This window comes from Enhydra lutris, unplaced genomic scaffold (genome assembly GCF_002288905.1).
Source record: "Enhydra lutris kenyoni isolate GAN:26980312 unplaced genomic scaffold, ASM228890v2 scaffoldscaffold19, whole genome shotgun sequence".
NCBI classification, from domain to species: domain Eukaryota; kingdom Metazoa; phylum Chordata; class Mammalia; order Carnivora; family Mustelidae; genus Enhydra; species Enhydra lutris.
The window spans coordinates 20036438-20049425 of record NW_019154103.1 but is presented as its reverse complement, the minus strand read 5'-3'; the positions used below and the strand labels follow the sequence as shown (position 1 = coordinate 20049425).

Genomic DNA, 12988 nt, shown 5'->3' with positions numbered 1-12988 from the left:
GACACCCCCCTATTTGTCATCTGTTTGTGCTCCATGCCTCACAAAGTCCCTCAGGAAAATGCCTTCTCCAGGTGTGTGCCCATCCGTCCTAAGGCCTCAGACACCAGTCCTTGGGGCTGAGCTGTAGAGCAGACCACAGAGTCTCCCCCCTACCCCAGGCTCTGCCCTAGGTACCCAGACTCCCAGGGGACCCTGCGTGCCGAGATCTTTTGGGAAGTTCACTCCACCAGTTTACCAATAACTCCACACCCACACTTGTGCATTAGTCTCTCAGGACACCTGGCCACACAATGACTTAGCAAAAGAGTTTGGGCAGAAGAGCTGATAAGGAGGTCAGATTGCAATGAGGTGAGGAAAGAGTGGGAGGTGGAGAAACTACAAACAGCAATCGGAACAGCCTGACACTTGACAGACACTTGGTTGTGGGGAAAGGGCATGGGCAGGAGAGCAGGTTCGAAGGAGATGAAAGGTGGTGGTTTTCAACCATGAGGGACTTGAACAGAGTTGCAACTGGCAGAAAAGATCCCCAGAGAGGGGCAGGCAAACCCCAGACAGTGGGAAGACAAAGGCTCTGAGGAAATAGCCAAGTACAAGGCCTGCCAATGAACCTCAGGCCCAGGGAACAGAAGGCGGCACCCCACTCCCCCAGGTCCCTGAAGAGACTCGGGGCCCCGGGGAGGAGCCTGACCACAGGAGCAGCAGCTAAAGGAAGGAAGTGGGTGGAAATGGTGAGAGAATCTGCTCTGTGCTTGGGCAGGAGGGACGTGAAGCCATGGGCTGGGCGGTTCCCAGCCCTGAGTGGGACAAGTGCCTCAGGACCCTAGCCCCTAAGCACATTCTTTTTGCTGACAGAGATTTCAGTAGCTCCCTTTCTGTGACTCAAAATCTGGGTTTCTCATTTTGCCATTTAATTTTAGTAATAGTTAGAGCTGCTTCTGGGAGTCCATCTTCTTCCCTCTGTGGATCATACGATGCTGGGGATTCTGCTGACATGACAATCCAAGGAAGGGTCCCTCGCTGGCCCTAGCCCTACCCCTCCTGAAAGAGTTTCAGTGTAAAACTTCTTGCAGAAAAGAAGGACTCACTTTTAAAGGTGGTGTTTCTTGGATTGTTTGATTTAACTGACTGCATACAGGGGGGTCAGAACTGAACCTAGAACAGAAGACTGCTCCCCCCACCAGGGACTGTGGGCCATGCAGGGGAGAACATCACAGTTTCCGGTGCCACAGACCCTGCTTGAGGTGAATGCAGTAGCCAAGTTATTACTCCACTTCATTCCCAAACATAGAAAACAAAGGGGCACAAATGGAGGGTTAAACAGAGAAAAAGACCCTCCTTGAACCTGCAGTTTGAAATCGGGGTGTGTGTTGGAATCTGCTTTCATGGTAAACTGATGTTCAGAGGTCCCAAATTCAAAATGCTTATGGCCCTAAAGCAGCAGGTGTCCGGGAAGACTGGAGCTAGCCGGTGGCCTATAGCAAATGGGAGCCACTCCCATCCGCCCCTAGGAGAGGGTGCTGCCACAAGTCAGTGTGACCCGGCTTTTCAGAGAGAGGTTGCAAGACCAGATCCTTCTGTGAAATCTCCAGATTTTTAAGGGTTGGGAACTAATTCCATTAAAGCAATCACAACCACAAACCACCCATCCACCGGGCCAAGCCAAATGCCCTGGGAGCCACGTCAAGATGGAGGCAAAGTCCCAATTTCAGTTTCACTTCCTCTGAGGGGATTTCCATGTTTCATGAGTGATTCTGTTTCCACGTGAGCATCGGTGGGTCTGAGAGGGAAACCAAAGACTGGACTCCTAAGAAGTCACTGCTGGCTCAGCCCTCTCCCCAGGGGGCTGGTCTGTACCCTGGATGCTTCCCCGAAGGGTGCTTTGACTACACTCTCTGCCAAAGGGCGGGTGCTCCTGGAAAAGCTGAGGACAACGCCGACATCCCGGACATAGCTATTGATGAACAACAAGGATGCCGACCTCGGCATCTCCAGCTGGTGAATCATAACAGGCTGAAATGACATTGGAGCTGTCTCTTTAAAACCCCAGCACGCGCCAGGGCAAACTCCTCCTCTGGGGAGGTTCCTTTAAATGCGAGCCAGCTGGCCCGGCCACCGCTTTACACCCCAGCGGTACCGGCAATTGAGGATTCCTCCCCAGGAGGCAGCCGCCTATCAGCATGGCTCAAGAGTTCGTGAACAGCAAAATCCAGCCCGGGAAGGTGGTCGTGTTCATCAAGCCCACCTGCCCCTACTGCAGAAGGACCCAGGAGCTCCTCAGGGAGCTGCCCTTCAAACAAGGGCTTTTGGAATTTGTCGATATCACGGCGACCAGTGACACAAGCAAGATTCAAGACTATTTGGAAATGCTCACAGGAGCCAGAACGGTGAGTTCTCAAAGGCTGGGCCAAGGGTTCTCAGATTCCCTTTTCTTGTGGGGGCTGTGCAGGGGATCCGCCTGTGCCTTTCTCTAGGACACCGCTAGGGCTCCCTCACTCAAGGCGCCATCGGAGGGCCCTGCAGGGTGGGGGAGGGTGACGAAGAGAAGACACTGCCGCTCAGGGGACCGGGCAGCTGGGCTGCAGCCAGAGGTCCTCTTAGACCCTGTGCCGTGCGTCGGGTCCGCGGGCCCAGCAGCTATCCCGGAGTGGGTGAGCTATCTGGAGTCTTTGTTTCAAGCACTGCCAGGAAATGACAGTTTGCAGCTTACAGGGCTGGGGTTGGAAGGTGGGCTACAGGGGCCCCGGGTGACCTGGGCGTTTCTGCTACTGAACGCAGGAATCCTATGCACTCTTTCTTCTGGGTTCATCTGGCCAAGCAGGATTTGCTGTCCTTCAATCTTTTCTCTAAGCTTGCTTTAACCATATAACCCAATTAGCTCATTCTTCCCTATCTTATCTAACTCCACCCACTGGAACAATCTAAAGGCTCCTGATTTGCCCCTTCTCTGAGATGCTTCCAGGCCTGTGCTAGTAGGGAGTCCAGGGGCCAGAGTTCCAGCATGGCTCTCACAAGGGCTTTTGCAGTGTGATCCTGTAAGACACCACCTGGGTGATCTTCAAGGACCTCCCCCTATGCAAGACCAGACGAGAGCAAGAGAGCAAGGGACCACCAAGTCCCCTTCACTCTCAATAGACCACGAGCCCCTCTAAGAACTGCTTTTCTCTATCTAAAAAGGCTTCCTCTGCCTCGGCACGCCCGGTTTCTGGAGCGATGGCCAGCCAGCTTGCCTGAGTCCTCTGGCGCTGGGTGGGCTAGGGGCCGGCCCCCCAGCTCACCCCAGCCTGCCTCAGATGCACGTTCTTGGACACAGCGTTTGCAGAAGCACATCTCCTGCTTCGGTCTGAGTTGGACTGAAGGCTTCTGTCTGGGTTCCGAGCATAAAGCACCGGAGGCTGTTTCTCCTTGCCTCTCCAGTCACAGACCAGTATATTTTGGCACAGATGGAGGCTAAACCTGTTACCCTATTGCTTCCAGGGCCCCAGCTGTGAGCTGAGGACTCCAGTGTCTGAGGGGTCCTGCAGCAGAGAACACAGTGGTCAGAGACTCCTGCTGTCCACGTCCTGAGAGCCAAAGGGCAGGGCAGACGCTGCCAAGGACCCCGCTGGGACGGGTGGACCCCTCTCAGTCAGCGGCTCCTAAAGCCTGCTGTACATCGGCACCATGGGGAGCTTTTTAAGAAATCTGGATGCGCAAGTCATTCTCCATATCAGTTAAATCAGAGTTGGGAGCCAGGCATCAATAGTTTTAAAGATCCCCAGATCAAAGGGTACAATCTCTGAGTCATAAGACAGGGAAATTCTAAGGATCTAGTGGACAGCAAGATGACTAGTTAATAATACTGCACTGTATGCTTGAAGTTGGCTCTGGAGGAGATCTTACGTGTCCTTGCCACACAGAGACAGAAGTTAACTAGGTAAGGTGATGGGCTTGTTAATTAACTTGATTGTGGTGATCATTTAAAAATGTGTACGTATATCAAATCATAGTATTGTAGATCTTACATATATACAAATTTGTCAATTATACCCTAACGAGGCTGGAAAAAAAATAGTTCCTTTCCTACCAAAAGAAAAAAAAAAGATCCCCAAGTAATTCCAACATGGAACAAATTTTGAGAATTCCTTGTCAGCCTGGTAATATCTCTTCTTTAGAGGGGGAAACCTCTTCATGCATTCTTTTGGCACATTTTTTCTCCTGTCTCTCCACAAAGAAAAATTTGTCTTTTAGTCTTTTGTTTCTGAATTCTTAAAAAGACCTTTCACAGGTTCTTGAGCCTGAATGCATTCCTTCAAGGGGAAGAACAGATCCTTTTATGGGGTCAACTTCAGGTTCCCTCCCAAGGAAGGGTTTACATCTGAAGAAACAAGAGACTTGGAAGTCGTTGCTCTTACTTCCCTGTAATGACCTATGGTGATGCGCACGTAGTAGGAGCCCAGCAGGACCTGACTGATTCCAGAAACTTATGTCTTCAGTCAGGCCATGTACTTGAAGAAATTGTTTGGGTTTTGCCATGGCCAAATCTCGCAGATCAGTACCTTCATTTATTCTCTCTCTCCTGCTCTTCCTTTATGTAGTTCTGAGTTTCTGACCCATATCATATTCCTTCTCTCTAAAGAACTTCTTTGAACATTTCCTGCGAGGCAGCTCTGTTGGCAACAAATTTCCTCAAATTTTGCTTGTGTGTGAAAGTAATTTCTCCTTCGCCTGGGAAGAATAATTTTGTTGGGTGCAGAAATTTTTTTAAGCACCTATGACCTACCAGAGCACTTTCCCGGACATTGGAAAATCGCCAGGAACCAAACAAAAACTCTTGCCTTTGAGGAATTTACATTCTAGTAAACACAAAAAGTAAAACAGTTTGTTGGAAGGTGATAAGTGCTAAAGAGAAAAAACTAGGTAGGAAAGGGAGGTGGACACTTGGCAGCAAGGGCCTGTTTCAAACGAAGCCATCGGTGCCTCACTGATTTTAGATCTCTAATGATGGTGAGAGAGCAATGAAGGCAGAAATTTAGCGGTACAGTGTTCCAGGCAGTGGAAGGAGTGAGTGCAGAGGTCCTGTGGTAGAAGTGTGCCTGGCAGGGAGGCTTGCGCCAACTGGAGCATCATAAATCAGTAGGAAAGTAGGAGGAGATGAGGTTGAAGAGGTAATGGTGAGGGCTGGGAAGGCTTCTCAAGCTGTTACAAGGACGTGTGAAGTGGCTTGTGAAGTGTAGTAGGATTCCACTGAAGAGTCTGGAGCAGAGGCGTAACCCAAACTGACTTTGAAAAGGGCCGTGGCTGTGGGGAAAAGTGAGTGCCGGAAGGCCAGCCTGAGGTCTGAAGCTGGGAGACACCTGGAGGCTATAGCAGTGACTCAGATTAAAATTGATGGTGGCCTGTACCAGGGGCATAGCCAGGGATGGGGTGAAGAGTTTGGGAAATAGCTGAGTCCTTGGCTCCGAGTGAGCACCCTGGAGTATAGGAGAAGCTGCCTAGCTGGGGCCAGGGCCGGGTAAAGGTATGCCAGGCCCGTCCAGGCCCCAGGATCAGAAAGCTTATTTTTATGATGGCAAGTGTCTTCCTGCTCCTTGACCATAAGAGACTCTCAGGTTCCTGGAAGGGGTGCTGAGGCCAGGCGGGGAGGACACAGGGCACGTGCTCCTTCATCCTTCCTCAGCCAGGATCAAGAGGTAGCCGTTGGGTCCCCACAGTTCCCCAACCGGCCCTGTGCAGCCTGTGGTCCACCTCCTTTCAGAGGTTCCAGGAACTGCCCTGCTGGAAGCGGTTTTGCTGTTGCCTAATCTAGAGGGTGGGCGGGAGGGCAGGGGACCTCTCAGCTCTCAGGCAAACCAGCCTCTTTGCCAGGTGGGGTCTAAGAAGAGGACTCCTTGCTCTTCAGGGCACCCTCTCCAACTAATTCAAACCCTCTCAGCCCACAGCCCAGCCGAAGGTGACCATCGCTCAGTTCTTTTAGAAAATACAGACGTTCAAGAGTGCATACATCTCCTCCTTGTTTAAAGCTCAGAAGATTTCGGGGCACCTGGGTTCTTGGTTTCAGCTCAGGTCAAGATCTCAGGGTCATGGGATCCAACCCTGCTCAGGCTCCGTGCTCGGCAAGGAGCCTGTTCGAGATTCTTTCCCCCTTTCTCTACCCGCCCGCCCCTTTCCCGACACGTGTTCGCTCTCTGTCAAATAAATACACAAATAAAGCTCAGATGTTTTCTACTTCACTAGGCAATGCCTTTAACAGAAGGAGCCTTGCAGCATAATTATATTGAAATTACACTGGGATTCTGTTCTGGTTACAGCTACCCTGACCACAGCCGGGTGTTCCTGGGGTGATAAAAGCCGAAAGACCCCCCAGTAATTTGGAGGAGTGGGAGCTTTGTTTCCAAAATAATGGAAGGACCCAAGGGAAAACTTAGATGTCTGACCTCCTCTTTCCACAGCTATCCCGGCAGCTGATACAAATGATGTTGCCTTGATGGCAATCCCCACGTACGGGGTCCCCACGTAGCCATGGGGCAAGTCGGGCAGGCAGCACCGTGTGTGACTGAAGAGGACACGTGTGCCCTTTCTCTCTGACGTGCAGTTTTCCGTGCTCTTTCCCAGTCTCCAGACACAGGAGATAGCCACGGAAATGTGGTGCAGATTCACTTACTATCTGGCCTTCATTTTTAAAGCTCACTCCCACCAAAACACCTTCTTAACAAAAACACTGTAAGAACTTCCTGAAGGAATTCAGCCCTTTTTCTCATCTCTCTTATGCTTGAAAAGATTCACTCGAATTGTGATGCCTTCTGAGGAAAATCCAATGCTTTGAAAATATTTTTACCGCCTCCTATCTTTCATGTCTCCTGCCCCTTGTGGTAGGTGGTTATTAGGGTTCAGGAAGAGGCCCTACTTGCTTCTCACAGTCAGGTGACCCGTACTGTTTGTTTCTTCAGGGCCAATCAGCCTTTCCTTACAAGTTGGCCTGGAAGTTGTCTGGGCCACAGGGAGAAGACTTCCTCCTCCCCCCAGGACTCTAAAAACATTTGGGAAGCTAGTAGCAGGGAGGGAGCCCGAGTGTGACTGGAGAAGATCTCAGTCAGCAGGGGTAATGACTCCGTCAGCCTGGCTTGCCTTGGGGGACCAAACCAAACCCTTACTCCCGTGAGCGTGAGCGATAGCCCTTGGACAAACGATGACACGGGAGGGACGGAAAAAAGGAGAGTCACATGCCACCACTGCTTCCCCAGCAGAGGACAGAGCTCACAGCAGAGAGAGATGAATCTACTGTCAATCAACAATAGGGGACCAACACAGGACGCAAATCCTTTTCCAGCTGTGTTTAGAAACCAACTGACCTCTGGTTGTCCTGGCTCAGCCTCAGGGCTCAGGTGTGGTCCCAGCTGCAGAGAAACCAGAATTCAACCAGGGTGGTCTAGCCGGGGCCAACCAAAATTCTTTCCCTGAAATGTGTATCTCGAGAATGAAATTTTTAAGTTATTTTGACAAGTCAGACAATCGCACGCACCACATTCTCCATAGGAAATACATCTTGGCTTACCAACCTTCTTTAAGGAATAATTTTATGCTTGTAACTAAGTTCTGACCTGAAAGAACATACGTGAGGACGTTGGAAAGTGACGGTAAGGGGCGCCTGGGTGGCTCAGTGGGTTAAAGCCTCTCCCTTCGGCTCAGGTTATGGTCCCAGGGTCCTGGGATCGAGCCCCGCATCGGGCCCTCTGCTCAGCAGGGAGCCTGCTTCCTCCTCTCTCTCTGCCTGCTTCTCTGTGATCTCTGTCAAATAAATAAATAAAATCTTTAAAAAAAAAAAAAAAAGAAAGTGACGGTAAAAGCTCTGGATCATGGGAAACTTTTAAAGGAAGGAAAAAATGTCATTTTTCCCGACCCAGTAATGAAGGTCCTCACCTATCTTAGCTTGTTTGCTTTTCTAGGTACCTCGAGTCTTTATCGGTAAAGATTGTATAGGCGGATGCAGTGATCTGACGGAAATGCATCAGAGCGGGGAACTTTTGAAGCGGCTTAATCAGATTGGAGCTCTGCAGTAATTCTAGGTGAGTGAAGGGTGGGACGCCGGCCAGGACACTGGGAGATGGTGGCATTCTACTGGATTTTATTCTACTCCAGAGGGGCAGTTCAGCTAGAGAAAGAGTGTTGCGGGGTGATTTAAAGAACTGTGAGGTCACTGAGGAGTTTCCTGTTTTACAAAGAGGTTGTGTGGATAGGAGGAAATCCTTTCACTTGACCTTCATTTAGCACATCTTTATTGAGCACTTACTATGTGCAGACAGTGTACGAGGCACCGGGAATAGGGAGAGGAACAAAAAGATTGTGTGGAATCACCATCCCAGAGAGGGAACCCGACCAAAAACAAGTAAGGAAATAATTTCTGGAACAAATTAATAGAATAACGTGATAGGACGAGGCAGGGAGTGGGGAGCCAATTTAGAGCTAATATGGTGAAGGAAAGCCTTTCTCAGCTGGTGGAGCAGAGACCTGGTTGACAAGAAGGAGAGCCATGTAAAGATAAAGCCAAAGAGCTTTTTGGGCAGAAGAAATAGCAAGTGCAAAGGCCCGGAGCTGACAAGTCTGGAACATTCGAGGAAAAGAAAGTGAGCAAGAAGAGATTGAGTGAAGTGTGCAGTGAGAAAGGAAAGTAGCAAGAAATGTGGGTGGGGGCCCAGGCACAGAAGCCGTGGTAAACCATTTGGATTATTCTCCGTGTAATTTTGAAATCGAAGTAATTTTTGCATTACCTGTGTTCACATTGCAAATCGATTCAATCTCATTGGGTTCCCAAATGTCAAAACAAAGTTTTCTGCAGTTGTCACCCAGAAGAGATCCTTGGCTGAATGGAAAGCCATAGGGTGATGAATTCTTCAAAAATGAACCAGGGCAATTTTGGGGTCTGACGAGCTCTTCTTTCCCCCAGATCTCGCTATTGCTAGTTAGTTGCTAAGTAGGCCGGTTTCCCTGACTCACAAGCAGAGAGACTCGTTGTTTTTTTTTTTTTTTTTTTTTTTTTTTTTTTAAGTTAAAGGAGACTTTGACTAATACATGGTTCTTAGACCAAAATATTCCCTGAAGGATATTTATTGCCCACTAATTAATAACTTACCCTTGAGTAATGTCTGTATATAATTTGTGGCGGTTACTCAAAATAGTAGTAGAAGTTAAAAAAGAATTTCTGAAAAAGTATAATTGAATACCTTGAAATGAAGTAGTCAATACCATAAAACACCTAATCACAATTCCACGGCACCCTCGCAGCAAGTGAACACTAAGTCTGTTTGTGGCCTCACGCAGCCTATCAAAGCACTCAAACCCCACTTAACTGTGATGCCAGATGTTTTCTATTCCAGAACACTTTTGAGCAATTTAGGCTTAGATTAAAAATGGAAGAAAACAAATGACCTTGCTGGGAAGTCAGGAAAGACCATTTCCCCAGCTACCTCTGTGTCGTGGTAGGCGTTAGCGGTCCCCCATTTGCACTTTTAACATCCTACGATCTCAGTATTTTGCTGCCAACTGTTTCTGAATGAGTCCGTGTTCTGGTAATGGGAAAAATAAGGGGATTTACCTTTTCACAAAAATCCACTTCTTTGTATTTTTTTTTTTTTCCTGGCAGAGCAGATCCCAGGATGCTGTCCCCGAGAGCTGGATGACACGTCAGTTGATAAGCACACTTCCTGGTGTAGTGGATCATGTGGTGGATGGAGCCGGGGCTAAAAGCCACAGCAACTCTTTATTTAAAACTCTGAAATATGTTAACAAAAAAAAGGGGGGGGGTTGGCAAAAAAGAGCTTCTTCTTCTTTTGACTCAGTATTAAAAGTAGGCCAACTTGCCCCAACCCACAGGTCTGAGAAGGTTGGTGGATATCTTGGGTTTCTTCTTAATTGGCCCTTTGGGTTCCAAAAGACCCTGACTGCTAAGTGGATTAGGATTCACTCAGTGACCCAAAAGGTCTTCTTTCTCTCTGGCACATGTCTCTTCCCAACTGCTCTGCATATACTAGGACACCTCTACCTCTAAGCCAGTGTTTCTCGACCAAGTTTATCCCAGGCCCCCTAGGATGAATCTGTAATTGATTTTTGGCTACTGCCTGAAAGGTACTTCATTGAGACTGACTTATAGAATTTGCATTACAAAAACAGTATGTCTTTTGAATGTATTTTTTTCAAGATACGGGGGTCTCCCCAGTCATGAGCCCCATCCCACCCCATCCTATCTTGAGAATCACTGCTCTGAATCAATGTTTTTAACCTTGGCAAGTCACAGATTCTCCTAGGGAATGTTCAACAATGCCTCTAAAGGTCTTGAGAACCTAATTTGAGAAACACCACATGAAAACAGGTGCCAGAGAGATCACAGCTGCTGCAATCATGGGCACCTCTGTTATGTAAGATGGCGTCCAGGTAATCCAGAATAACTGTTTATTAACTTGTTTAGATTATTAACAGAAGTAAAATACAACATTGAAAATGCTACCACAGGGGCACCTGGGTGGCTCAGGGGGTTAAGCCCCTGTCTTCGGCTCAGGTCATGATCTCAGGGTCCTGGGATCAAGCCCCGCATCAGGCTGTCTGCTCAGCGGGGAGCCCGCTTCCTCCTCTCTCTCTGCCTGACTCTCTGCCTACTTGTGATCTCTGTCAAATAAATAAATAAAATATTAAAAAAAAAAAAAAAAGAAAATGTTACCACAGAAAACTTACAAACCCCTCCCCCAAGAATAGTTCTGTGAAAGTGGCCATATTTGAGAAACAAGGTCCTAAATGATTTTCTCTCTCTCCTTTTTACCTCCACTCTATGAAAACTTGAGTCCCTTATTGTGAAGTTTGTTCTAGAATTGCAATTTTAAGTTAACTTTCTTCTGCAGTCTCTAGTATGAATGGTTAATTGACAGAGATTTTTGTCTAACTCTTTTCTGTGTTCTCAGTATCTTGAGGAATGGTATTAATTTGAACTACACCATATTAAAACTTTATTCGTCTTTGTCCCTTACCATTATAAATAAAGGTACATACTATTGTCCTTTACGGAGTACAAATGGTTGGTGTGATTTTAAATTTCATACTGAAATGACAAATAATTGGGATATGTCAACACAGCACTGAATAATATTTAGAATCCTGTAGTAGTTTCATTTCACATTCTATTTTTCCATTTCTTACCTAATACCCTTCAACCAGATGGCTGTGGACGATCGTGCAGGTTACGTACTGCACAACACTGTGAATGTCCCCCTGGGGGTTGTGCAGTGTGCAACCTGCATAGTCTCTAATCCCCTCCAGACCATTTGCCCATGCTTGCTTTCATACTTCATCCTCAGACACGCTTTCTTCGCCTTTACTTTCAAACTTCTCATTTGAGGCCTAATTTATAGATTATCTATCTCCCTGTGTCTACCCTCTCCCCTCACTGCCTTTGTACGAAAAAAACGCCACTGCTCTCTCTGCTGTATCCAAAAGTATCTGCATACAGGGACTTCAAAACTCTCATAAGGTTGAACTGCAGTTAATCCTCTGTACTGGTCTCTTGCCAGATTCAGAAATACTCAAAGGCTAGTCTCGACTTAAACGTCATAGTAAGCCCAGTTTCAAGCACAGATCTTTTTCTTATCAAAGCAACACATGCATGAGATTTAAAATGCCCAACAATACTGAAAGTTCTTCCTTTTCCACCCATCTACAAACTCTGTTTTGACCACATATTTATCAGTTTCATTTAAGCCTCTTAAGAAATGTAAGATAAGGCACGTGGATGGCTCAGTGGGTTAAGCCTCTGCCTTCCACTCAGGTCATGATCTCAGGGTCCTGGGATCGAGTTCTGCATCCGGCTCCCTGCTCAGCAAGAAGCCTGCTTCTCTCTCTCCCTTTCCCCCTTTTCCCCCTGTTCTCACTTGCTCCACACTCTCTCTCTCTCTCTCAAATGAATAAATAATCTTAAAAAAAAAAAAAAGAAATGTAAGATATATTTGACCTATATAAGAGAGTGTAGAATGCATAGTTCTGTAAATGACCAGCCATATATCTCTGCCTCCTAGGTTAAGAAATGAAACCCCTCTCTAATAGAGTCATTCTAAGGTCCTGATAAAGGACCAGAGAGGCCTATGTGCCCCTTCCCAACATGCCCCCTCCTCCCCTCCACAGAGGTAACCATGAGCTCATTTTTGGAATAATCATTCTTATGCTTCTCTAGAGTTTTATGCCCTAAATATCCCCATGCAACACATTTTAGTTTTGAAAAGCAATAACAAACACCAACCCAGCTGTGTAAGGCACGGGCAATGGTATGACAATCAGGTCAATGGCCCCAGGAGAAGATAAGCTGAACAGAGTCTCTGAGTCTTCAACTGGCTTCTGTTTCCCTCCGAGTTTACTAGAGGGGTGGCCCCATGAGTCCTTGGGAATCACAGGTACACCCTGGTTGGGAAAGCTAGTGCAGGAACAAATACCGGGCATCCCCCAGAAACAGAGTCCATGGACGTGGGCTGCTCGGCATTTTCTCCTTCCACGGCGCCCCTCCGGCCATCAGCTGCTGGTCAAAGCATGCCATTTGTGTGGGAATGTGGCATGCCTGTACCCTCTCAGCTAGCGAAATGTGTGCTGTGAAGAATGAAAACGTCACCAGCACACAGCGAGCCAAGTACAGATAAGGATCTGCTTTGGGTTCATTTGGGCACTCTCTGTTCAAGTTAGGGGAAAAAAAAAAGATACAAACTTGAGAGCCATCAATGGCTCCAGTCTGGGCTGGCTGCCCTCTATGTCTGGGCACGGCTCTCTAACTGGGATCTCTCTTCACTGCCATTCTGCATACTTTGTTTCTCTCCTGGGCTGGATCTCCTGTTTCCCTCTCTCCATATATATTTGTTACAGCTAAACTGCTTTAACAAAGACATATACTCTCTATCCTGACAGCCAAGAGGCAGACGGGAGGCTTTGTCCCACAAGGTCAGAGCCAGCCCGAAGGTTGTGTGCACCACTGCCGCTCACATCTCAT

General features: G+C 47.8%; 1 protein-coding gene across 3 annotated transcripts; it reads left to right on the top strand.

The window, feature by feature from the left end:
• The first annotated feature begins 1725 nt into the window (after window positions 1-1725).
• On the top strand, window positions 1726-11032 carry LOC111148339 (glutaredoxin). 3 transcript variants are annotated; one of them, XM_022504847.1, is made up of 3 exons: window positions 1726-2384; window positions 7923-8042; window positions 9622-11032. In XM_022504847.1, the coding sequence occupies exons 1-2, from the start codon at window positions 2178-2180 to the stop codon at window positions 8034-8036; spliced, it is 321 nt and encodes a 106-aa protein (XP_022360555.1). In that variant the 5' UTR covers window positions 1726-2177; the 3' UTR covers window positions 8037-8042; window positions 9622-11032. The 3 variants fall into 3 exon arrangements, with proteins under 3 accessions (XP_022360555.1, XP_022360554.1, XP_022360556.1); XM_022504846.1 differs by having other exon boundaries at window positions 9617-11032; XM_022504848.1 differs by having other exon boundaries at window positions 7923-8046; window positions 9619-11032.
• Window positions 11033-12988: the final 1956 nt, after the last annotated feature.